Source organism: Cuculus canorus, chromosome 7 (assembly GCF_017976375.1).
Source record: "Cuculus canorus isolate bCucCan1 chromosome 7, bCucCan1.pri, whole genome shotgun sequence".
NCBI classification, from domain to species: domain Eukaryota; kingdom Metazoa; phylum Chordata; class Aves; order Cuculiformes; family Cuculidae; genus Cuculus; species Cuculus canorus.
In genome coordinates, this window is record NC_071407.1 from 36,629,369 (window position 1) to 36,655,676 (window position 26,308).

The window sequence follows — 26,308 nt, forward strand, 5'->3', positions numbered from 1 at the left end:
TCCTAAGACTGCTCCTCACTGTCTTAGATCCCTGATTCCTGTCACTTGTTACTCCAAAAAGCTGTTGGAGCAGTAGGTATCTGTCAGCGACCATGATGCCACCATGGCCTGGGACAGATTTTCATCATGCCACACAGCGATGATGTTTGTAACAACTTGTGTGGAAATCTCACCATCCAGCCTGTGGGACTACAGCAGCCATTGGGAGGATAGGGAAGGAGAACGTTGTTATGCCATTGTTAGTGTTCGTAGAATGATAGAAATGTTAAGGTAGGAAAAGACCTCAAAGATCAAGTCCAACCACCAGCCCAACACCACCATGCCTACTAAGCCATGTCCCAAAGTGACCTACAAGGTGTTGTCAATGCCTCACCACTCTTTCAGTGAAGAATTTTTCCTAATATCCGATTTAAACCTCCCCTGGTGCAACTTGAAGCCATTTCACCTCATCTTATCACTTGTCACTCGGGAGAAGAGACCAACGCTCACCTCACTACAACCTCTTTTCAGGCAGCTGTAGGGAGCAGGGAGGTCTCCCCTCAGCATCCTCTTCTCCAGACTAAACAACCCCAGTTCCCTCAGCCACTCCCAGAACCCATGTGCTCCAGACCCTTCACCAGTTCCGTTGTCCTTCTCTGGATGCACCTCAGCTCCTCAATATCTTTCTTCTACTGAGGGGCCAAAAGCTGAACACAGGATTCGAGGTGTGGCCTCACCAGTGCCGCACCCAAGGGGACGGTCCCTTCCCTACTCCTGCTGGCCACACCATTGCTAATACAAGCCAGGAAGCTGTTGGTCTTTGGCCACCTGGGCACACTGCTGGCTCCAGCCAGCTGTGGAGCAACCCACGCGAGTCCTTTGCCACTGAGCAGCTTTCCAGCCACTCTTCACCAGACCTGTAGCGTTGCAGGGCGTTGTTGTGACCAAAGAGCAGGACCCTGTGTTTCCATCATGCTGTGCCTCCATCTTCAACTCTGCATACAGTAAAGGTCTACAAAATCTGCAGTTACTGAAGAGGTTGGACAAAGACTGCTCACTTTGCCATTTCTTCAGTGTAAAATGTAGCGGTTCTGGATGAAACCAGCTGGTGATGGGTCTGAAACCACAGAGGTAGGTAGTGTGGCATCAAGTCAGATTGTGGGACTTGGCTACCAAGTGCCACAGGTGCCCAAAGTTTTTGAGGAGAGTAGACAGATCAATGAAAAAAATTGTTATAAAATACAATGCACCCTCTGACTCAGGAAGTCTTTGATCTGCAAGCTGGTGGAGCTCAGAAGAGCCTTCTGGGAAAAACCGCTATGTGCTTTTGACCAATTATGAAGCTGTTTCTAGGCATCGCCTTTCCTTCAGCTTTTGCTTTACTTTCCTCTTTTTGCTCTTTTTATTTAGCTCATCCTGCCTCTCTCCCCTCCCATGTGCCTTGCAGACCCCTTTCTTACCTCCAACCACCCCAAACCCTCTGATTTTAATGTACCAGTCCCTTCCCATCTTGCTCCTGTGCATGTCACTGGGAAAACTCTGGTCAGCCTGCACTCAAGGGAATTAAATTCACCAAAAATAACACGTTTTGTCACAAAGCACCCAGCAGTCAAAAGTAAAGCAACCCATACACTGCTTTCCAACCACATGAGGCTGCCTGGTCCCGTATTCTATAGGTATAATCTCCTGGACTGCAAGCGAGTCATCCATACACTGAATTTGAATTTTTTTTTTTCAATTTGGGGGAAAAATTCTTCAATATCAATCAAAAAAAAAAAAACCAAAAAGCCAAATGTTCTCTCCTTTCCACATCTGCAAACTCCAAATGGATGAAAAAGTGTGCTGAATGAGTTTAAACTTATATTACTGCCTCCTAGATCAGTCCATAGGTAGGAAGCATACTCTGTGATCCAAAGAAAGCAAGGCACACCGAGCACCCAGGGACAGCGGCTGCCACAAAGACCTATTTTTTCCCCAGTATAAACCCATGATTTCCAGTACATTTCTCTTTCAGACAGATACTTTTACTAGAAATTAGAAATTTAAAACTAGGGCTTAAATTAGAAATTTAAATTAGAAATGTAAAACTTTCATGTGATTAAAAAAATCACATGAAAAGTAGAAAAGAACGGACAGCAGTTAGCCAGGAGTCTGTCTCGGCTCTTGCAGCTCCTGATCAACCTGGTGCACACACCTCGCTGTGCCCAGGGCTGTGCAACAGGGAAAGCTTCAGTGGTGCCAGAGGGATGGAGACTTCATGGAGAGCTCTGTAGGATCGGCTTCTAGAGTGAGTTAAGTCCTGCGCCAAGCCTTCAGCAATGTTTTTTTAGACTCTGTACTTCGGAAAGCAGAATGAATTTGGTGTTTCTCACCATTTTAAAGAAATATTTGCTCAAGAAATTATAATCTCAACATTTTGAGAGTTTAGAACCCAATCCAACTGATGCCTTCTGCATCACCTTCAACCCAACCCTGGTCGGCTTCTGAAAACTTGCATCTCTGAACATTTTGTGAAGTATTTTTCAGCAGAGGATTTCTTTCAAAGGTTGCCCCCACAGCTGCTAAATAGGAGTGGCAAAATGTAGGTTTCAAGCTTTTATTACTTGTGTGTGTGTTCCCATTTCTCCTTAATTGCAGCAAAATAGGTGTAATTTTTTAAGAGTGGGAGAAAAAACAGAAGGGTCTTAGATAGTTTCCTGCAGTAATGGTAATTTGAACACAATAGCATTTTCCACGTGCATGGAATGTGGACAGTGAAATGACTGATGAGCCTTTTTCTGTTCAAAAGGAATGATTGCAAGAACGAGTGTAAGCCTCAAATTAATAACAAGAGCTGTCAGCACCACTGATTATATCCGGTTCATTTCTAAAACATCAAAGGGAAACTCTCCTCATAGTCCACGTAGATTGAAAAAAAAAATTCTCTGGAAGATGGTGATCTCATTTACTGTTAAAGACTGGAGGAGCAGTAGCAAAGGAAGGCTATCGGCAAATCAATAGGTGCGTTTAGACATCGATATGTTTATTTTCCAAATAAATGCTTTTTCTACTTGGAAGAGCTACAGCACACAGAACAATAAAAGGGAAATACTGATTCTCCAATACTGCTGAAGGAGCTAAAGCTGGTTCAAAACTAGTTGTGGGTTGTTTTTCTTTTTAATTTTTGGGGAGGTCGGTGGATATTAATCCAATAAATGGAATGGAAACAAACCTGCTGGAACAGTCCTTTGATACTTTGAGAACGCGAGCAATTTTTGCATCTGGTTTTAATGCTGGAAGCCCCGTGCAGGACTGATGCAATGACCGGTGGGTGCTGGTGAGCGGATGCCACCTCACCCACGTCACTGGGGATCATGCCTGGGTTGAAGAAGGAGCCAGATCAGCTGCGGGAAGGAAACTGGGCATCTGTTCCCTGCCCAGGGGTGGCGGTGGAGCAGTGATGGAGCAGTGATGGAGCAGAACCATGAGTCCTGGTCTGCTGTGATCGTGGGAGTCTCCGCAGGCTCACCTGTATCCATGTACAAGGGGTGACGTTTGAGAACATCCCAAATAGCTCCAGCGTTGCACAAACACCTCCCTGCTCATGCCGTAACCAGACGCGATCCCTCCAGCAGGAGCCACATTGGCTGAAGGGCTTCAGAGCCTCAGCAGCACCAGAGTAGATGGGTGGAAGAGAAGTTACCAAAACTTTGGGTCAATTACACTTAGTACAGCGATCCCCTTATTTTAACCTTTCCCTGGAAGCTTTCCTGTTGCTATATGGAGAGAGAGAAGTTGCTGTTTTCACTACAACTTGAAGCTGGAGACCACCGCCACAATCTCTTAGCAATCCCTTATCAATATTTTAGTAATCCCTTAGCAATCCCTTATCAATATTTTAGCAATCTCTTACTAATGTCTTAACAACCTCTTAATAACGTCTTAGCAATCTCTTAATAACGTCTTAGCAATCTCTTACCAATGTCTTAGCAATCTCTTAGCAAACTTCTAACAGATTTTTAAATTTCAATGATTTTTGTTCTGGCAACTTGAAGCTAGAAACCACCTCCACAATCTCTTATCAATGTCTTATCAATCCCTTAGCAATCCCTTATTGATATCCTAGCAATCTGTTATCCATATGTTAGCAATCTCTTATCAATATCTTGGCAATCTCTTACCAATTTCTTCGCAATCTCCTACCAATGTCTTAGCGACCCCTTCTCCATATTTTAGCATTCTTTTATAAATGCTTTAGCAATCTCTTTTAAATGGCTTAGCAACCCCTTATCAGTCTCTTCCCAATCCCCTTTCGATGTTTTACCACTCTCCCGGCCACCCCCGCTCCCGCTGCTCTCTGTTCTGGCCGCCCCCCTCGGCCCCGGCGCGGGCCGGAACGTTCGTGCGGGGCTCTGGGACCCGCCCGGCGGGGAACGCGGAACGCGCAGCACCGAGCCGGGCCCGCGCAGACGCCTTCCGCCCGCGGCCCGGAGGTGAGTGACCCTGCGGCCCCGCGGCCCGGGCCCCGCGACCCCCGCCCGTCTGCAGCGGCCGGAGAGGGGCCGGGGAGGGCGGGGAGCCGGCACGGGGAGCGAGGGGGAGGCGGCCGGGCCGGGGCGGCCTCGCGCGGCCCCGCGCTCTAACTGCTCTCGTCCTCCTCCTCCTTCTCCTTGTCCTCCTCCTCCTTCTCCTTGTCCTCTTCCTCCTCCTTCTCCTTGTCCTCTTCCTCCTCCTTCTCCTTGTCCTCTTCCTCCTCCTTCTCCTTGTCCTCTTCCTCCTCCTTCTCCTTGTCCTCTTCCTCGTCCTCTTCCTCGTCCTCTTCCTCGTCCTCTTCCTCGTCCTCTTCCTCGTCCTCTTCCTCGTCCTCTTCCTCGTCCTCTTCCTTGTCCTCTTCCTTGTCCTCTTCCTTGTCCTCTTCCTTGTCCTCTTCGTCCTCCTCCCCCTCCTCGTGCTCCTGCTTCTCCCCCTTCTCCCTCTCCCCCTCTTCCCCCTCCTCCTCCTTCTCGTCCTCCTCCTTTCCGCCGTTTGTTGGGAAAGCAGGGGCTCAGGTCGTGCGAGGAAAGTGGAACTTTGCTTGGGAAGGCAACGCTTTTATTTGTCTCCTGTTAATGCTTTGTCTTATCAAGGCAAAGACTGCATAAGAAGTGGGGGTTGGCATTGGGTTTTGAGGCAGATTTGAAAGTGTTTTTCTTGTTCACTGAATATATTTTAAAAAATAGTTTAGTATTTTAAGGAGTTGGGCTTAAAAGAGCCTGCTAGCATGGTGCCACTTGCTTAGATGCCCAGGCAGGCAAATTTTGCTTTATTTCCAAGTAGGTATGCACAGCAATGGCCTTGTTTTTTCTCAGCAAGGAAGGAAGAGTTAGAAAACGCAAAGCCGTTTTACTGATGCACACTGGAATACAGTAGTGAGCCGCTAAGAACTGTTTTAGTGATCCACTTAGTAGCGAGCCATTGAGATCTTTTGGTAAGCATGTCGAAGCGCTTCTCCTGATCCCAGTCTGCCAAATCCTTGTAAACAGAATCTGCGGGATGGCATTACCTTGAACTGAATACAGCGTCAACATAATGCAACTGCTAGCCAGGTGAGGGGGAATTCAAGGATATCTTGGCTGTAGGTACTCTGGCTTTTCCCTGGATGACAGCTTAGTTTGGAGGCCATCCAGGGAGCGCTGGAAGCTGCCAAAGGAATTGCCACTGGTTTTGCCCTTGCAGTGAGTATTCGGAGTGAATTCAGAGATCATGGGAGATTTTTAAGTGGAAACCTTGCGAGTTGAGGAGAAAGTAGATTGGAGAAATAATACCTTAACTTTACATGTAATTTTTCAAGGTTTTAGGAGAAGTTTTTCCTCTGCTGTATGCTCCCTTAACTTGAAGGTGCTGTGCTTTCTGGATTTGGCTTGTGCAGCAGCCAGCCTTTTCCCATGATAGCCGTGTGCCACATACAGCATTTTCAGTTTTCCAGGGATATTAATAACTCAAAATGTATTCTGCTAGGTGCAGGCTCCAGCTCCTGCCCTCATTTTATTAAAATACAAGTTGTCAATCACTCCTTCATGTAGCAGCTTGGTCCCTTTCCTTTAAACTTCCTCTTATGGAAAAGACCTTCCTGTTTAAATAAATGTCGTTATCTTTGTCTACGTGACTTAGCGTTCTTGGGTCAGTCACAGTCACAAAATGTTGGTCTTAGTGGGAATGTTAACTTGGCACTGAAATAAAGTCATCTTTATTAGGGTATTGTACAGTTGAAAGGAACACAGATTCCTTGAGAGAAAAGTGGAACCAGGACCTTTTTGCACACAGTCGAGCAAGAAATAAGGCCTCAGATTGTTCTGCTCTTTCTTCCTTGCTTACCGGAAGTAGAAATGAAACTATCTTTGCACTCATTGCTTCGCGATTTAATCTTGCGCAGTTTTATGTGGCGGGGTTGTGCTATTGTTGAGGCATTTCATTATATCTTCCTGGGAAGCTTTATGGCCACTGTGTGCGTGGGCAGTAGTTTTTATAAATGTTGTTTAAATACGAGGCAGATGTTTTCTCCGCTTTATTTTTTTTCTTTCTTTGTCTCCCTTTGGTTTTTCACGTTTAGTGTTGAGAAGCAAGATGGTCCATGCCGAAGCATTTTCACGTCCCCTGAGCAGGAATGAAGTGGTCGGATTAATTTTCCGATTAACCATATTTGGTGCTGTAACATATTTTACCATTAAATGGATGGTTGATGCCATTGATCCCACCAGGAAGCAGAAAGTAGAAGCTCAGAAACAGGTAGGATTTTATTCGTAAATACTTGGTGAAATGCTGTCTCATTCATTACACAATGAAATCTGCTAACTGTAAACTGGACTGGCAAGAACCAACAAAATAATTGACAAAGGCAAGTGGAATCATTTTAAAAAAAAGTGGGTTTTAGTGAATCTCAGGGTCTAGGCTGTTTGCATATTCTGTGCTTACATATTATAGCAAGTTAAAATTTCTAGCTTGAAGTGATGGAAAATCTGATGAACTGGAGCACGATGTCTCTCATTGTCTGCAAGCATGTGAGCCCAGTGCAATTTCTGCTTCTGACAACTTTGCTAAGCACCAGTTAGGTTAAATAACACTCTCACCAGTTTTTTCGTTGCTGATTAGAATCTTGAGTAGAAATAACTTCATTCTCTGCCGCTTTTTGGTAGCCTAATGACAGAAGCAGTAACCCATGACAAAGAGGAACAATTCTGTCCAAATGCCTTTTTAAGAACTTGTTCTTTGTTCCTCTTCCCACCTCCAGCAGCAGTCAAAATGCTCTGAGAAGGGGAGAGAAAAAGTGAAAAGCTTCATTCCTTAAGTTGGACTAGAACAATTCATGGGCATTAATGCTCTGGGAAAAGATTTACGTGCTTTTTGGAGCCAAAAGTTGAATGTTTTCTTTGGAAGGTATTGAAGGAAGTGTTGCAACATTTTTTGTTTTCTGGCTCTCATGAATTTCACAGATTCAAAGGGCAATTTTGAGCAATTAATTCTGGTTTGGGTGGTTTTTGGTTTTTAGTGAAATCTTTATTTAAGAATTAGCACTACATTAAAAATCAGCTTTCGTATCTGTGCTAGTACCGGCTGTTATAGAGGAGGTTGCAATGTCCCACAAGAATGTCAGAGCTGACTGCAAGTCTGAGCGTAAAGAGAAACTAAATTGTGAAAGCATGTTGACACAGCAAATGCGAGACCGTCTGAGGAACCTGGAGGTGCACAAGTCCATGAGACCTGATGAGATGCATCTGCGGGTCCTGAGGGAACTGGTGGGTGGAGTTGCTAAGCCACTATCTATCGTATCTGAGAAGTTGTGTCAGTCTGGTGAAGTTCCCACTGACTGGAAAAGGAGAAACTAACACCCACTTTTAAAAAAGGAAGACCCAGAGAACAACAGGCCAGTCAGTCTCTCCCCTCCATGCCCGGCAGCATCGTGGAGCAGATCCTCCTGGAAACTCTGCTGAGGCACGTGGAAAATTAGAAGGTGACTGGTGACAACCAGCTTGGCTTCACTAAGGGCAAATCGTGCCTGGTGAATTTGATGGCCTTCTACGATGGGGCCACAGCACTGGTGCATAAGGGAAGAGTAACTGATATCATCTACTTGGAGCTGTGCAAAGAATTTGATGCTATCCTGCACGACGTGCTTGTCTCCGAGTTGGAGAGGTACAGATTTGATGGTTGAACCACTCAGTGGATAAGGAATCAGGTGGATGATCATACTGAGGTTGGGGTCAGTGGCTCGATGTCCAAGTGGAGACCAATGATGAGTCGCGTTCCGTGGGGGCGGTATTGGGACTGGTGTTGTTTAACTTCTTTGTTGGAGAAATGGATGGTGGGATTTGGGGCACCCTCGGCAAGTTTACCGATGGCACCAAGCTGCGTGGTGCAGTTGACACACTGGAAGGAAGGGATGCCATCCAGAGGGAGCTGGACAGGCTTGAGAGGTGGGCCTGTGTGAATGTGATACTTGCCAAGAGCAAGGCCTTGCATCTGGGTGTGGGTGATACCAAGCAAAAACACAGTTTGGGTGGAGAATGGATTGAGAGGAGCCTTGAAGAGAAGAACTTGAATGTGCTGGTGGATGAGAAGCTCAACATGATCCAGCAACACGTGCTCACAGCCCAGAAAGCGAACTGTGTCCTGGGCTGCATCCAAAGAGTGTTACCAGCAGGTTGAGGGAGCCGATTCTGCCCCTCTACTTCATGAGAACCTCACCCAGAGTCCTGCATCCAGTTCTGGAGTCCTCAGCTCAGGAAGGACACAGATCTGTTAAGAGTCCAGAAGAGCGTCATGAAGATGATCAGAGGGCTCTAGCACCTCTCATACATGGACAGGCTTAGAGGGTTGGGCTTGTTTAGCCTGGAGAAGAGAAGGCTCCAGGGAGACCTTAGAGCAGCCTTCCAGTACTTAAAGGAGGCCTACAGGAAGGCTGGGGAGGGGCTCTTTATCCTGGATAAAGGGATATCCCTATACAGGGATAGGAAGAGGGGTAACAATTTAAGGCTGAAAGAGGGGAGGTCTGGATTAGATACTTGGAAGAGCATTTTTCCTGTGAGGGTGGTGAGGCACTGGCCCGGGTTGCCAAGAGAGGTTGTGGCTCCCCCATCCCTGGAGGTGTTCAAGGCCAGGTTGGACCAGGCTTTGAGCAGCTTGATGCAGTGAGAAGTGTCCTTTCCTGTGGGGGGGAGTTGGAATTGTATGATCTTTAAGGTCCCTTCCAATCCAGACCACTCTAGGAGTCTATGAAATGACCTATCCTTTTAAATTGGAGAAAAAAGAAAACATCGAATACACAGAAAAAAACTGACTGGCTTCTGTGAGTAATTCTTTTTTTAATATATTCATGTCTCCTTGATACAGTGCTGTGGAGGTTTGGGCTGCAGGCTTTTATAAAAATGCAATTTTATCTGCCACTAAAGTCTGTGTGTATTATTTGCAGGGTTGTGAATGAAGATAATCAAGCACATGAAAGAACTCTGGAGTTCTATTTAATAACAAGTTGCAGGCTTTTAAACTGAATCCTATCTAAAATGTGTAGGGACTGAGGGGCTTTCTTGAACATACCTGGATCAGCTTTGAAAACTCCCACAGAGATTATGATGTGATTTTTGTACTGAGGGTACCTGTATGTCTGCACACCTGTTCTGAACAGCAAACTCCCTGTTTTAATGCTTATTTTGGTTGCTTTTCAGGTGGTGTTGTATGACTTTTGGATTTAGGGGTGAGAGGGCTGACGTGGCACTTTATTTGGTAGGAACTGAGACACATGACTTAGTTTCACTCAAGTGACAACAAGTCATTAGGAAACAGCAGAACCTTCTACTCCAGAAAGATTTAACCTTTTTTCAGATGTGAGTCATGGAGAATCTTTTCAGACTCCAAATAGCAGTCCTTTAAAAAGCTAAGTTTTGAATTAAACGTTCATTTTCTTTCTCCGATTTTCCTGGCATGTTATTTCCCCCAGGCTGAAAAACTAATGAAGCAAATTGGAGTGAAGAATGTCAAGCTTACCGAATATGAAATGAGTATTGCTGCACATCTTGTAGACCCACTTAGCATGCACGTAAGGAACTGTTTTTCATGTTACTCTGATGAAAGTGTGTCAGATGTGGAAGATCTTGATTTTGACTTTGGATTACCTTATTACGTTATTACATTATGGATTACATTATTTGCCACCTAGAAATAGGACACATTTCTGTAATTTAAAACTGAAATTGCATCATTGACAGCAAAGACTGTTTAATCAGTTATCATCTTTATTTTTTAAGCTGGTGGGTGTGTTTTGTTGGCAGGGACTATGATGTTCATTTCTAATACTGTTTTTCTTTACTAGGTAACCTGGAGTGATATTGCAGGCTTGGATGATGTTATTACAGATTTGAAAGACACTGTCATTTTGCCTATCAAGAAGAAGTATTTGTTTGAGAATTCTAGGCTCTTACAACCACCAAAAGGTAGGAACCAAATGTTGCAGAGTTACTTATTGGTATTAAAAAAAAGAAGTCACAGTTAGCCAGAAGCGAAAGAGGAAGCGGGTTGCCAGTCTGAAGCGTGACCCTTGGGAGTGATGCCAGGGAAAACCCTCAGATTTTTCCTCTTCTCTTGCCATGAAATCAAGTTCTAGTGAATAAGTTTCATCTTAATAAGTGATAATTGGTTTTCACTTATCGATGCTACATTTTGTTGCACAGCTAATCTATGTAGCCCACATTTTTAGCAGCCTAAATTGTTGTGGTTTTCTTTCTTAGACCCCAGCTTGTCCTCCAGCAGAGGTGAGCTCTAACTCTGCTGTACAGCTGTGTGCACTTGGATAAATATTTCTATGGTATCGTAGGAACATAAATCATAAACATGAGATGTTAGTCTAAGCTAATCTTGCCAGACATCTCTCTGTTGCCGGCCTAGAAATTCCAGCCATTCAAGGAGACAGAGATCCCATTTTTATTCTTGGGATGCCTTGTTTTTCTCTGGGGTTGAGTTGCACAGTATTGAGACAGTAAGAAGACTGGTGGATGGGAAACTAACTTTCCAGCAGTAAAACAGAAGTTGAATTCTCTGCTGGAATGCTTATGGCCATATTTGCTGTATGTTACTGCAAACAGACAGATTTGAACCTAAAATGTTGGACAAAATGCTGAAGTATCTTCACAAATTCTCTGTTAGCTAATAATTGCTGCCTGTATCTGTGAATGTCTCCGTTTTGTGTACTACATGGTGGAAAATGCAGCACTTTTGTAACTGGTTTAGTTTTTCCAGGCAGCTTTCTGTTTAACTCACAAATTGAAACTGTCTGGAAAATCACTTTAAAGTCATGATCTAATAAGCTGAAGGAAAAAATTATTTTTTATTTACCTTTTTAAAGCAGATTTTCCATATAGGGCAAGCACCCTAGTTTTATTAGTGGCTTGTACCGTGTGTTAATAGGAATTCATTACTTCAGAGTAATTAAGTTTGTGGTCATCAGTTGCATAAACAGAAAAAAACCCTAAAATTCTCTGTGTTTTTCTTTAAATTGTTTTCTTTACAACTATGTTAGAAAAACATTACTGTGAATGCTTTCAGTATGACAAGATTAAAAATAATACAAGATGTCATATTTAATTGTGGGTAATTTGTTTAAAATGTTTGTGAGCTCTTCCTTGTGCTAACTTTTATTAGCAAGGCTGAAACTGGCTATAAACAAGGCCTGTCAAATGCTTACAAGAAATAAATAGGGCTTAAATTTTATGTAACCTTTATAGTCCCAGTAATAAAAGTCATCTTTTAAACAAATGTCTCCCTTTAGTTTCACCATACCTGATTTTAGATATTCTTAGCTTTAATTTTATGATAAGGGTATCTTAAATAACTCTGATTTGATGAAACACTGCGTGACTAGTTTCTTATCTTCTAAAACTTGGATAAAAGACAAGCCTGGACACTGTCAGGTCTGTCATAGCAAAGCCTGTTTGCTCTGCGGCAACCAGAGAGCGTTAACCCCGTTGTTCCTTTTTCAGGAGTGCTCCTCTATGGCCCTCCTGGCTGTGGCAAAACGCTGATCGCCAAAGCTACAGCAAAGGAAGCGGGATGTCGATTTATTAATCTCCAGCCTTCAACACTGACTGACAAATGGTATGGAGAGTCTCAGAAACTGGCTGCTGCCGTCTTCTCCCTTGCTATAAAGCTTCAGCCATCCATCATTTTTATCGACGAAATAGGTAAAAATCTATCTTTTTTTTGTAAGAAACTGTAGCCGACTGAAATTAAACTGTAGGTTCAAGCTGATGGGTACATTGATCTACTGTCATCTTTTCCTTAAAAAGAGAAAGAGTAACAATGGAACAAGGTTTAGTAGTGCAAATTGTATTGTAAAGTAATAGTGGGACATTAGGAAAAACAGGGTATTTCTTCCTTTTGTTAGTGGAGGAAATTACAAGTAGACAAATTGCTGCTTATTTTTGGTTGGGTGAAGGTGGAAGAGGAAAGCTGTTCTTGGGTCAAGAGAACTACTTATTAAGGAGACTCATCGTCAAATAAACAGCAACGCTTCTGTTGTGAAGGCACATAATGGAAAATAAAGAAGGGACTTGGGAGAGGTCAGGAGTAACAGTAAAATAAGGCTGAAGAAGTTGGAAGGGAGCTCCACCTAGGAGGACAGCAAAAGTGCTGGTGGTCATGTGGACTTGTCACCTTAGTGTTTAAATCCTTGTGAACTTGAGCAGTCCAGTTAAAATTGCTCGTTGTCTTATGGCACTGCTTAGGGGGAGCCATATGATGTGCAGAAGCAGAGCCTGATGGAGCTTTTAGCCTTTCCACAGCTTAGGTTTATGAAGGGGCTAAATTCTTAAGATGCTTTTTACACTTTTGAATACATGTGGAAAATGGTGTCTCCCTAGCTGTTGGAAATCCTTTAGGCAGCCACTAGGAGAGTTAGACCTTTGCGGAACAGTGTATAGCTTGCTTTACATCAGGCCTGCAGCTTGCTTCTCTCCTGTGCTTTGGTGTCAGACTCTGGATGCTTCCATCTCTGCATGGGAAATTAAGGTGAAAGTTACACTTTCCATGAATTCATGGAAGTGAATATTTGAAGCACAATGTGTGGGACAATCTCATGTAATAGGTACATATTTGTGTAATGTAGTTTAAAAGGTTCGCTTAAAAATGCGATGAGATTCCGCTTGCCTGTTCTTTGTCACGAGAAATATTTTTAATTTGTTGACCGTGTTTATTTAAACTTTTTTTAAAGTATTTGTAAGATTGGGAATAACACAGGTCTGCAGATGAGAGGCCAAACAGCATAGTTTCTATAGCAGGATTGAAACTGAACTGTTTTACTGAATCCTTTCGCACAGATTCCTTCTTAAGAAGTCGATCGAGTTCTGACCATGAAGCTACAGCTATGATGAAAGCTCAGTTCATGAGTCTGTGGGATGGACTGGACACCGATTATAACTGCCAAGTAAGTGCAAAAGATGACGAGCAAAGTAATGTGATTCTTCGCTCTCAGTTACTGTGTGCTGAGCCATTTGGGAAGAGTGGCAGATTGCGTGTAGCGATTGCCAGAAGTGTTCCTTTACCTGTCAGTGTTATTCATTACCAGTATATTATGGAAATGAGATGAGTTACATTAATAGATCATTTTTCATCTTGAGAAGACTATTTTTGTACATGTTTTGTTTTTTTAATTAAGAGGTGTTATTTTCAGAAACGTTTTAAATCTCAATAATTTAGCTGTTCAGTTTCAGCTGGCAAAATTGGGGATTTTTAACTGTGTTGAAAAACCTTTTGTCAACAATATTTTCTTCAAGTGAAGTGAATCTTTGATTTCAGGAAGAGTATTGAAAGATCTGAGTGTTCATCGCAGTTGCAGGTTGCTTGGGTTGTTTCCAGAAAACTGTTAGACAAGCACTGAATTCTAGAGTTAATCTGAAAGGGTTGGAAAGCTGATGTTGGCAAAGACAAATTCTATTGAACGGAGCTCTGCTTCCATCCCCTTGTTCCTGTACACTTCTGCCCCCCTCCTGTGATCTCAGCAGAAAGACTGTATTTTGGAGAGAAAAAAAAAATACAAAAGCTGCTAGTACTATAAAAACAAACAAACATTTGTAAAACAAAGGACTGGAATGTAGTGTAGAGGAAAAGCCTGCTTGGTGTGTGTCTGAGCTGTCTCCTGGAGCAATCTCTTTAAGGTCTTTAGAAAGGATGTTGATTCTCCCAAATTTAAGATTTTCAGCCTTTTTAATCTGTATTTTCCTGTGAATAGGTTCCAATGGTCTGATATCCATTAGTTCTTTTTTTTGTAAAATCTGCTTTTCCTCCTCCCTTGAGCTTGTTACTAGAGATTTTTTTTTTCAGTTGATGTTTTAAAAACCTGATTATAACACTTTGAATATATAGACTGAGTTGCTTTAAAGCAGGGTGTTTACTAACCAATAATAGGGGCCAGAGGGATGAACACTTGACAGGAGGCTGATATGATCTTGCAAGCACACATTTCTTCCAGTGTTTGAACATATCGTATTTTTTTCCCAATGTAGTGGCAACTTCTTGCAGCAAATGATATTGTTCGTTCCCTGCAGTGAGTTAATACATGGTCTTGCCCACCTCTCAGCCTGTAGAGCCTGAAGAGGTCACTCTTGTCCTTTACTAGAGTGCCTCTGCAGGGTAGGGAGTTACTGGTGCAGTGCAAACCGCTGGCTGGAGGCAACGCAAGGGCTGATTCAGGTTTTGAGGTGTTTTTCTAGTGTTTTGTTTCAATACGGGATCTCACAGTCCTGCCTGAGATGTCAGTGCAGTTCAGGTAGTGTTCTTTTAGGGACAGTTTTGATATTTGCTTTGTCTCAGATTTTGACAGTCATCTCGCTGGGCTCTTCTATTAATTACTTGTTTACTTGGGAACTTTGGGTTGTTTGCCTAATTGTTGCCAAACAAATCCAGGTTGGATGGGGCCTTGGGCAGCCTGATTTACTGGGATGTCCCTGCCCATGGCAGGGGGATTGAAAGTAGATGATCTTCAAGGTCCCTTCCAACCCTAACTATTCTATGATTCTGTGATTCTAAATTTCCTTTGAATAAAGATGAAAATTGGGTTTTTTGTTACAGTAACAAAAATTCCAAATGCTAGGAAGAAATTCTGAGTAAGTGTTTTGATGACTATTATTTGTTCCTGCATTGATTGCACTTGAACAGGGTGTTCAGCTTTAGGCTAACCCCCCCCCCCCGAGGATGTAGTCTTGCGTCTAGTGCTAACTCGGGGCACAGTGCCTGGCAAACAGAGCTGTGCTGCTTGAAGGGACTGTTCAAGTCTGGAAGCCACATTTGTGCCGTGGGGAGTCCTGCGTCCAGTAGCACAGAGGGAGTGCCACGTCTGGTCCCGCATTGGGCCTCGGTACAGACCCTGGGGAAGTACAGCGTGGTACAGAGATGCCTCTGTGCAAGAGGCACAGACCTTAGCGTGTGTTCAGCATGCAGCAAGAGTAAAGTGCTTGCGTGCGTGGCCTTTCTAGAAGGTGAAGACTGCAGAAACCCTGGCAAAAACCATGCCTTTTGGGTTTTTTGGGTTGGATCAGCTACTGTGTCTTGAAACCTCTAGGTGGCAGGGTGGCTCTGCTCCAGCCAGAGGCAGGGCTGGCTGCGCAACACCCACCTCCGACAAAGGGCCAGAAGCCTGTCAGGAAAGGGATGCACAGGGGGTTAATTTCCCTGACATTTTTCACTTCTGTGACTGAGTGTTTACAGTGTACATGACTTACAATGAGAAAACAAAGCTGATGTGAATGGGAAGTAAATTTGTTCTTAACCTAATAGCTGGAACACAGTCAAGTGAGGTAAATATTCTTGTGTTGAATTCGGCTTACTCACATCTAATGCACTTCCTGTGCAGTACCAGTGCATATAGGTACTTGTTGATATTTAATGCTTTTTTTTTTTTTACTGCTAAAAAAAGAAACAATGCTCTAGTGCATATAAAAGCTGCCAGTTTGATCATCCTGGTGAACCAATCACCTTTCGTTTTTTAACACAGCACAAAAATGCCATGTTTTTATATATCTTATCAAAATATCTTCTTTCAAGTTCCTTCCAGAGCACCAGAAGCTAGAGAGACGTTGCCAAGACTCATAAGCAGAAGTTTTGAATTACTGCTTAGAGTTTGAACTTTCAAACTGGGCTCAGAAGGCTTCAGGCTTCTGTAAAAACCTCCGCCCAGGTGCTTCTCTCTGATACCAATGCTCTCTTAAGCTGCCTTAAATCCAGTTGCTGAAAGTAGTACCAAGAAGCATTATGTAACGTCTTTAAATGTCGATGTTCTTGATAAAGTGCAGAGAGTCACGGGTTTGGTTTTGAAACTCTGGTTTGTCAGTGTTTTCGAAAACTGGTTTCAGGATGACTAGTTTATTCTGTTGGTGTATACAGGTGATAGTAATGGGAGCCACCAACCGTCCGCAGGATCTTGACTCTGCCATCATGAGGAGAATGCCAACCCGCTTTCACATCAACCAGCCTGTAAGTCATGCCAGGTTTGCCTGAGCTGTGTGCCCAGTCGCTGAGCTACTGCCCAGAAATGCACCTCTTTGGTTTTTGTCAAGGAAATACTGTATTATTTCCATCTGGTTTGAGTTTTTTAGAAGCACATATACAACTTGGCTTTTTAAGGTGAAGTTTCTCATGGAAGTCTTGGTTCTTTTTGTCTTTTATCTGAAACAACTCCATGTGCTCTGAGGGCTTCCCTCCTATTTTCTTCATCAGTAAGAGTGGAGCAGCTTAGATGCTGCACACTGGAAAGAGCTTAGTTTTAACTTGCAAACATCCACAAAAAGCGCAAGAATGACTGCACAGGTGTGCCTGTGGAGGAGGGTTGGCACCCAGGGAGGATAGTGTCAAGAAGCAGGTACAAGCTGTCTGCCATTTATACCTCCTGGTTCCACGGTATTTAGTTTTCAAGGAGAAAAGAGGGCTGGAGATCTGCTTATAAAACTCTACATTCTGCTGAAGTCTTTCCGCAGTCAGGCACAGCAAGCGACCTGGAAAACAGTGTTATTCTGATTATGACTTATGCCAAACAGGCAGTAAATAAGGTCCTTATCAATGATACCGGCCCTCACAGGGTTACTGTGACTAGAAATTGTGTTATTGGCATCCTTTTCAAAGTATTTTAGTCGCCTTCAAACACTTGGCGATATCACAAGACATTTTCATATCAGTATTACAAAGACATCAGTTGTGGTTGTCCATATTTCCTTCCGGCTACAGAAATACGTTTCACTATGCCTTTTTTGCAGAAACTTAAGAGACAAAACTGGAGGAGTACACCTCGTATTGATTGTGCAAGAGAGCAGTCGTGTTCCCAGACCCATCTTGTTTGAACTGGCTTTCACTCCTTGTGGGTGGATACTTTTCACAACAAAGCATTTATAACTTAGTTACTGCTTTTCTGCCATGCCTGCTCAGAGGGTGTTATACACCTTGCTCATCTTCAAGCTTTCCTTGAATTAGTAAGGAACGAGGATGTGTATTTTATTGTTTTATCATGTCTTTCTATTGAGAACCATCATTAGAAGGGTGAATTATCTGCAGGTAACAATGCCTCAGGATATTACAGGGGTTGGCTCCCTCTCTCAGGATCAGATCTACAACAGGAGGTGCCGTTTAGGGCATGTAACTTGCTTTAACCCTGCCACAGCCGCTTGTCTCTTGTTCTTGTCTGTGGAACTGTGATACAGCCAGGACTGGTTACAACTCAAGGACCAAGATACTGCATGTGCGGTGGATTCCAAGTATGCACAGATAGTGTTGCTGCAGAGTAACTGGGCATTTTCATCTCCAACTTAAAGTTACTCGTAAGAAATTATCTGTAAGGAAGAGGGCAATGGAAAAAAAAAGCATTGTCTGTAAAATTAAATTTATTATTAAGCAGAATGGTTTATCCTCTCCTCTCATCTGATTTAGCAAATTATTGAAAGCAGCCCCTAGATCTAGAGAGTCTGCCCTCCGGTAAAGATGATGGGAAATCTTTGAAGACATCTGCTTTCACTTACAGCAAAGTCCCAGACTAAATGTCAGTGCATTTTCCCTTTCCCTTTACTTATTGTAAATGTATATGCTCAAATGTTCAGTTTCACGTGCTCCTGGAGTGAAAGTACCCCAGATCTTGTTTTGCAGAGTGATTTGCATCAGATAGGTTTCCTTAGCATGTATCATATCTTCCCTTTGAGGGATCAGTTTGTGTCACTGAACTGTAACTGAGAGGCCACGCTGTGCACAATTGAGATAGATGTTACATATGTTTATTTTTGTACTCAAGTAACTTTATTCTCTTTTGTTTCAGGCCCTGAAACAAAGAGAAGCAATCTTGAAGCTTATTTTGAAAAATGAGAATGTAAGTAGACTTCTTTTAATGGTTAATTTGCTATATTACAGTTTTGATGAGTGTAAGCTCTGGAGTCGTAGAAAACATGTTGTATAATTGGCTGTTTTGGAGTAAGGTAGAGATTATCTGCCAGGGTATATCTGATTATAATTTAGGAATCTTTTGTTGGTTTAGGTGTGGCGTTAAATTAAAGCAGTAGAGTCGTCTGGTGGTTTAAGCATGAGCCTCAGTCAGTGCAGCAGTCTTGGATTTTGTGGTGAATCACCATCTCCAAGGAAAATATCTTAATTTCTCTGTTTTCTTTTTATGTAAGAAGATAATGTATTTATCTCTCTAAACATGCTGAAGGTGATCATGTTTGGAAACCACTTTTATCAGTGAAAGAAATGTCAAGACATCGTGAAGCAGGGAGAAGAGATACTGATTTTTATTTTTTAACTCTGTACAGTCCATTGGCTCAAGTCAAGAAAGGAGGAATGAGAGTTTTGACAGTGCTGCTTTTTGCACCTTGATCTGTAGTTGATATTTCTTTTATAGGAAAACTACTATAGACGTTACTAATATTGTACAGTGTTCATGTCACCATGTACCTTCCAAGAGGAAGGACTAGCCGTGAGCAGTTCTGGTTGTGTCTTTTGGCAGAATATGGGACCTGTGTTATTGCAGGTTCTTGCAGTAATTGGTCTTAAGCACTGATTGCCTTAAAGTTGCCAAGTGTCTCCTGGTTGAGGTCCATTCTAATAAATGTTCGTTAGTAAAAACCATCGTACCTTTTTTAAGAGGCCTAAACATCACAGCTGATCATTGTGAATTCCTGAGATACTGGGGAGGTTGCATCGCAAGCGGTCATTTTGGATTGTTCAAATAGGATTAGAATATAGTGTAGCTTTTTTGCATAATACTAGACGTAGGTGCGAAAATGGAACTGCTATGAAACTGCAAAGGAGCTGAGGAGGAAGAGCTGTTCCATTTGCTGAAAATCTCAAAACAAATGAAAAAATTTCCAGACTGCCCACATGGCCAAGAAGGGCAACAGCATCCTGGCTTGGATCAGAAATGGTGTGGCCAGCAGGAGCAGGGAAGGGATCTGGCGAGGCCACACCTGGAATCCTGTGTTCAGTTTTGGGCCACTCATTACGAAACAGCATTGAGGTCCTAGAGCAGGGAAATGGGGCTGGAGTCATATGGGGAGCAGTGTAGGGAACTGGGGTGGTTTAGTCTGGAGAAAAGGAAGCTGAAGGGAGGCCTTATTGCTCTCCACAAATGCCTGAAAGGAGGTTGTAGTGAAGTGGTTGTTGGTCTCTCAAGTAACAAGCAATAGGATGAGAGGAAATGGCTTCAAGTTGTGTCAGAGGAGGTTTAGCCTGTATATAGGAAAAATTTATTCACTGAAAGAATGATGAAGCACTGGCAGAGGCTGCCCAGGGAAATGGTGGAGTCACCATCCCTGGAGGTGTTCAAAAAATGTGTAGACATGGCACTTTGGGACGTGGTTTAGTAGGCACAGTGGTGTTGGGGTGATGGTTGAACTTGATGATCTTGGAGGTCTTTTCCAACCTTAATGATTCTATAATTCTAATCGATGGTCTCTTGTAAGAGGTGATTTCGGACTCAGATTTCTCTCAAGAGCTGTGAAGGAGGTTTGCCAACTAACAGACCTTCATGTAGGCTCCCTGAAAACCTACAGCCACGCAGCCCTCGCACAGGAGTGGACCTTGTGGCTGCTTTGCCTCGGCAGCTGGGTGCCTGGGAGTTCCAGCCTTAAGACCTTCAGCAAAAACTTCAATCGGCTCCTAAATACAGACGTGAAAGAATGCAAGGTGTAACAAGCATCTGGCAGTGAATCACAGCCACACAAATGAAGTTTTTCAGGGAGGATAAAAAAAACCTAAAACAGCCTGTATTGATTATTCCATAGGAGGAACTGGGTCTCTCAAGCCCAGCTTCTTTTCAAGCCAGGATAACAAACTTCCTGGCAGTCCTTCATATGGTGAGGTAGTCACGCCCTCTGTTTTCTTAAAACTTGTTTCTTCTTTCTCGCTTGAAGGGAAACCCTTGTTAATGCCTGCTACAGAATTTGCTCATTTTCTATTTATTCTTAGCCAGCTGCTCTGCTCTGTTCACTTCTTGATGGCCTTCAGCTCCACATTGAGCAGGTTCCTTGCAGATCCACAGCTGACTGTTAGTGGCTTTGGTATTTGTGAGCAGGATCACGCCTTAAAGCAAAGCACTTTGGTGCAGCCAGGCTGTAGTGTTCAGAGGAGGCACTTTGGTGTAAGCCAGCTGCCGCTTTTGCTTTGATTTCTGTGCCTGGGGAGCCCCATGGGTCGCTCCAGACCCAAACCAGAGCACTGCGTGTTGAGTTGTAGGTCAGGGAGCTGTGGCTCAAGTACAAGCTCCGGATCTGAGCCAACAGCATTTTGTCACTGTGGACATTGTCATCCAAGAAAAGCAGAAGGAAATTGTGGGGGATCAGAAGTCTGCTCAGTGGATGCCAGTGCCTTCTTGGGTTGTCCCAGGGAGCGCACAGGTTTTCAGGATAGCTGGAAGCAGCGAAGATTACCTGCGTCTTTGCCTTCATAGAATCCCTGGCTTGTAAGAGATGACTAGCTCGAGCCATACCTGTCCACTGCTAAATCATGTCCCCAAGCACTTCATCTACCTGCCTTTTAAACACCTCCAGGGATGGGGACTCAACCACCTCCCTGGGCAGCCTCTGCCAGTGCTTGAGAACCCATTCAGTGAAGAAGTATTTCCTAATGTCCAATCTAAACTTCCACTGACGCAGCTTGAGGCCATTCCCTCTGGTTCTCTAACTTGGGAGAAGCGACCAACACCCACCCCTCCACAACCTCCTTTCAGGTAGTTGTAGGCAGTGAGAAGGTCTCCTCTCAGCCTTCTCCAGGCTAAACAACCCGTTCCCTCAGCCGCTTCTCGTAAGATTTGTTCTCCAGCCCCTTCACCAGCTTCGTTGCTCTTCTCTGGACACACTCCAGAACCTCGGTGTCTTTCTTGTAGTGAGGGACCCAAAACTAAACAGTATTTGAGGGGCAGAATCACTTCCTTGGTCCTGCTGGCCACACTGTTTCTGATCCAAGCCAAGATGCTGTTGGCCTTTGCCCCTGGGCCACTGCTGGCTCATGTTCAGCCGCTGTCAACCGACACCCCCAGGTTCTTCTCTTGCCAGGCAGCTTTCAGCATCATGGAATAGTTTCCATCTCAGAAGAAGTCACCCCTCAAGTTCAGCCTTTTTTTTGGACTTGTTTGGCTCTTAACTATTTGAAAATAAAATACTGATGAATTGGAAAATGTGCCAGAAGGGACTGTTGTTGGAGGTTCTGGAAATGGGCTGAATAATTACGGGGTCCTGGCTGGAATGAGTTCAGCTTCTGACCTGGTGCATGGAGTGAGGTGCTATTTTGCCTCAGATTTCCTCGTTCCATGGTTGCCCAACGTAGGAGCAACTGTACAGTTACTTGGCAAACAACGAAGTTGCTGAGGTATTGAACAACTGCTTTCAAAATTCTTACTTTGCACTGAAAAGAGGCAACAACAGAGCATAAACGTGGCAGGAATTTTTTCCAGCCTTGCTCTGTTACTAGTGAAAAGAAGCATTAATGAAAACAAAATGCACTCTTCCAGCTAATGTACAAAGGAAAGGCTGTGGCTGTGAGTGGAGGCCTGCAGGGTAATGGTCACTGTCTACAGATGAAAAGATGCACGTAGGGTATGATCAAGCTCTTTACTTAAAAAAAAAGTGGTGCTATTGTAGGAAACTTGTGTGGGCATTTCGGAAATGAATTGATTGATGAGAAGCTTGACGTGAGCTGGCAACGCGCGCTCACAGCCCAGAAGGCCAACCAGGTTCTGGGCTGCATCCAAAGCAGCGTGGCCAGCAGGGCGAGGGAGGGGATTCTGCCCTTCTCTTCCTCTCTTGTGAGACCTCATCTGGAATACTGTGTCCAGTTCTGGAATCCTCCGTGTAAGAAGGAGATGGAGCTGTTGGAACAGGTCGAAAGGAGGTTACAGAGATGATCAGAGGGCTGGAGTACCTTCTGTACAAGGACAGGCTGAGAGAGTTGGGCTTATTCAACCTGGAGAAGAGAAGGCTCCGAGGAGACCTTAGAGCGACCTTCCAGTACCTGAAGGGGCTACAAAGGCATGGAGTGATAGGATGAGGGAGAGCAGGTACAAACTGGAGAGGGGCAGATTTAGACTGGACATAAGGAAGAAATTCTTCATCATGCGAGTGGTGAGGCCCTGTCCCAGGTTGCCCAGGGAAGGTGTGGCTGCCCCATCCCTGGAGGTGTTCCAGGCCAGGTTGGATGGGCCTTGGGCACCTGATCCAGTGGGAGGTGTCCCTGCCCATGGCAGAGGGTGGAACTGGGTGATCTTTAAGGTCTCTTCCAGTCCAAACTATTCTGTGACTTTATGATTCTATGAATGAATCCTTATTGTGGTGATCTGGTCTTTGCTGTCCAGTAGCCTTCCAAAACTGCCGAGGAGCTGGGCTGGGAGCAGGATTTGCCACTGTGGTGGTTCACTACTGATCGCCTGTTCATTTTTTATCAGCCATGGGGTTTTATGAGATGAAGGATCCATTTCATTTAATGAAATGATCTAATTGGAGGGTTCAAACTGTAAGTTAATAAAATAATTTGCTTTTATCTCTGAAAAAAAGTCAAGACTGAAAGAGATCGTCTTAGGGCAGATAAAACATACATAGAGGTGACCATTTCTTGTCTTTGTCGAACAAAGTAAATGACTTCAGAGTTTTCATGCTTTTCCTGCTTGTTTTTGGACAGGTGGACAGGCGTGTAGATCTCCTCGAAGTTGCTAAAGAGACTGACGGCTTCTCGGGCAGTGATCTGAAAGAAATGTGCCGGGATGCAGCACTCCTCTGTGTCAGGGAATATGTTAATTCTGCCTGTGAAGAAGAGGCGTATGTGTCTTTATTCTGTCTGTTACAGTAGCTGAACAGCATTGGTGATTTTTCTGATTCGAATTACAACTCTATAGAGGTTTAATAAACCTTGCTGTGACTCACAGAAAGCAGGAGGCTCTCTTCGCAAATCACCTCTATACAACTAAAAACCTGGATGTACATCTATAAATTGGAGAGGGGCAGATTTAAACTAGGCATAAGGAAGAAATTCTTCACCGTGAGGGTGGTGAGGCCCTGTCCCAGGTTGCCCAGTGAGGTTGTTGCTGCCCCATCCCTGTAGGTGTTCAAGGCCAGGTTGGATGGGCCTTGGGCACCTGATCCAGTGGGAGGTGTCCATGCCCATGGCAGGGGGGTTGGAACGGGATGATCTTTAAGGTCCCTTCCAACTCAAACCATTCTATGATTCCGTATAAGTACCCTGTATTCACTTTGACTGTGAAAATAAGACTGTTGCCAGGGGTGAAGCTTGAGGTGGCACGAACCAACAAGAGAGTGGTATTACCGTGCTCTGTTGCCAGGCTTAAATGCTGGTGACACTCCTGCACGCGTGTGACATTCTTCTGATGATCTCCCATACTTGCAGGCAATACCTGCACGGTCAGAGTGTGATTCCAGTGTTGTGTTGGGCCCATGGCACAGCTGCTGTTCTTGGTGATTACTTCTCATCGTTTGAATAGCCTTTACACAGCACCCAAATCATTCTCTTGCTTTGTTTTATTTCTTTCTCTCTTTTACAGCCATGATGAAGATGAAATTCGGCCTGTGCAGCAGCAGGATCTCCACAGGGCGATTGAGAAGATGAGAAGATCGAAGGATGCCACGCTACAGAATGTTTTGATGCACGTTAGTTTGGATTAAGATAACAAAGCGTTTGCAGTTTCTGATGTGATCTAGCGTGACTTCTATAATCAGTTAGCAAAACCAATGTCAGAGTGGGAGCGAGGATGTTCCTTGGGTAAGGGAATTCTGTTTCTGCGATTTTTTTTATACAACAAATTCTAAGTTATTGAAATTTCATCGTGCACAGCTAGAAGTGTAACAGTAGCTCACAAAGTGGAACAATTATAGCCCAGACCAAGAGCAACTGCCTGTGTCTTGTCCCATAACGGATGCACTGTGTAGCCTTAACGCGGGTTCTGATGCGTTGCGTGGGTTCGGTGGGTCACTGGTGTGCAGGGGAGACGATCCATTACCAGTTTGTGTATATATGTAGGAGCGTGGGTGTATGTATGAAATGTATATATCCACACATTTTTTTTATATATAGACATAATCTGTAGATAACTGGAGTATGGAAAAATCTTTTCTACGTACTGAGTCAAACCAAATCAGCGGATGTATAGATTAAAGATTTGTTGAAACTTGATTCACATTTACCTATTCCTTTTAGCAGCAAATACGAAGGTAGAAATTCTGCTTCTAGAATAACTTTTGAGCAAAATTTGAAATATTACTGATTTTTTTTTTCCCATGACCACTTGAAATCTGGTGCCATTTAGTAAAGATAGTAAACTGCTGTACAACATTTGAATACTTTTCATTTTGTATGAATTCTGCTTTTTGAGACTTTGAAAATGAACGCTGTTTTTATTTTCCCCTTTGATGTGTGAGTAATTAGAGTAGAATCAACTGGTCTTTCGTAAAGCCCCACGTACTATGAGCTCTCTGGAACTGTGGCTTTCTGATCTGTTATGCACTGCACCAAGGGCTTGCTGCTATTTCATCTCCTCTGGAAGACCCACTGCTCCACCGTGGCCTTGTTCCGGGAAGCGTCGGGTGCTGAGTGCCGAGGAAGGCAAGGATGTTTTGGGATGTGCTGCTTTGTCCCGTGCTCTGATCTGCAGAACTGAAGAGGAGGGGAACGGGGTTCAGGTTTATAAATGTGATTTAGCAATGTACTGATTACAGTAAGTTCATGTAACGTTATGTAATGATAAAGGCAAAGAGTTAAACATGTAAGTGGCAGAAGTGTTTTGGTAAAGTTATTGTCAGTAGGTTTTCAATAACTTTTGCTTTTTCTTCTTAGAATATTGTGAATTATGAACTCATTCAATACAAATCTGTAATTGGCCTTGTTCCCCGCCGCGGGCGCTTCGCTGTGCCCCAGCTCTGCCGCCTGGGGAGGGAAGGAAAGCAAACGGTGTAAAACAAAACGCACTGCAAAGTAAAATAAAAGCAGCTGGAGCCAGCCAGCCGATGCGCTCGAGTGCCGATGACCACTTGCATCAAGCACAGCCCCTCCCTGGTGTCCTTTGGTCTGTCAGGCTGAGGCGGGACTTGATTTGACTCGGTTTAATCTCCTTGGGTTCTGAGCATGGGGTGGGGAAAAAAATCCACGGTACAGCAATATGCATTTAACACAAGGGCGTAGGAAAAAAAAGGTACTCCAGAAAATACTGTGTTGTGGAAATCTAAAAGTCTGGAATAGGGAATGCTCATCCCCCAAGCAGTCAGTCAGCCCAAGTCTGGGGACCGGCCTTAAAGTAAACACGCAAACAGTGCTGCGCGCTGGCAGCTCGTTCCTTGTTTAACTTGTGGACGTGGCAGATGAATTCTTCCGGCTGCTCCGTTTCAGTGCCTGCGCTGAAGTTCTCGCAGCCTCTCTCAGTAGTTGCTGCCCCTGAGAAATGCGGGGCTGGTGCAGTAACGCCGCTCGTGCTGCGCCTCCTTCCTTTTCTCAGGGTGCTTCCCCGGTAAAGGCCAAGTCCAGGCCAGTGATGAGCGCTGTCCTGCCTGGCCCTGGCAGAGCGCAGCAAAGTTGTCCTCGAAGGAGTTTAAATGTCAGGCTGAGGAACAAACCCTGACTGTTTGCAGGTGCTGTGGGTGTCTGCCAGTCACCCGCTGAGCTCTGTTGTTTCTCTGCCTGGAGCTTCCTTTACCCTGTCCCTAAAGGCATCGCTCCGCAGCTTCAAGGACTGAGTTGAAGTGGTGCAAGGGATTATTTGTAATTATAGTAATTACTTGTAATTGCTCCTGAGGACAATTTCTGCAGCTGGAGTGTAATTTCCACTTTTCCAGGGGCTTTTCCACACTTACCTGCTCCTGCTACC

General features: G+C 44.1%; 1 protein-coding gene across 3 annotated transcripts; it reads left to right on the top strand.

Moving 5' to 3' along the window:
• The first annotated feature begins 4,326 nt into the window (after window positions 1–4,326).
• Window positions 4,327–25,468, top strand: ATAD1 (ATPase family AAA domain containing 1). 3 transcript variants are annotated; one of them, XM_054071834.1, is made up of 10 exons: window positions 4,327–4,451; window positions 6,548–6,723; window positions 9,929–10,027; window positions 10,301–10,421; window positions 11,964–12,164; window positions 13,299–13,405; window positions 16,360–16,449; window positions 18,272–18,322; window positions 23,119–23,255; window positions 23,996–25,468. In XM_054071834.1, the coding sequence occupies exons 2-10, from the start codon at window positions 6,562–6,564 to the stop codon at window positions 24,114–24,116; spliced, it is 1,089 nt and encodes a 362-aa protein (XP_053927809.1). In that variant the 5' UTR covers window positions 4,327–4,451; window positions 6,548–6,561; the 3' UTR covers window positions 24,117–25,468. The 3 variants fall into 3 exon arrangements, with proteins under 3 accessions (XP_053927809.1, XP_053927811.1, XP_053927810.1); XM_054071836.1 differs by lacking the exon at window positions 4,327–4,451 and adding an exon at window positions 4,475–4,480 and having other exon boundaries at window positions 6,546–6,723; XM_054071835.1 differs by lacking the exon at window positions 4,327–4,451 and adding an exon at window positions 5,108–5,543.
• Window positions 25,469–26,308: the final 840 nt, after the last annotated feature.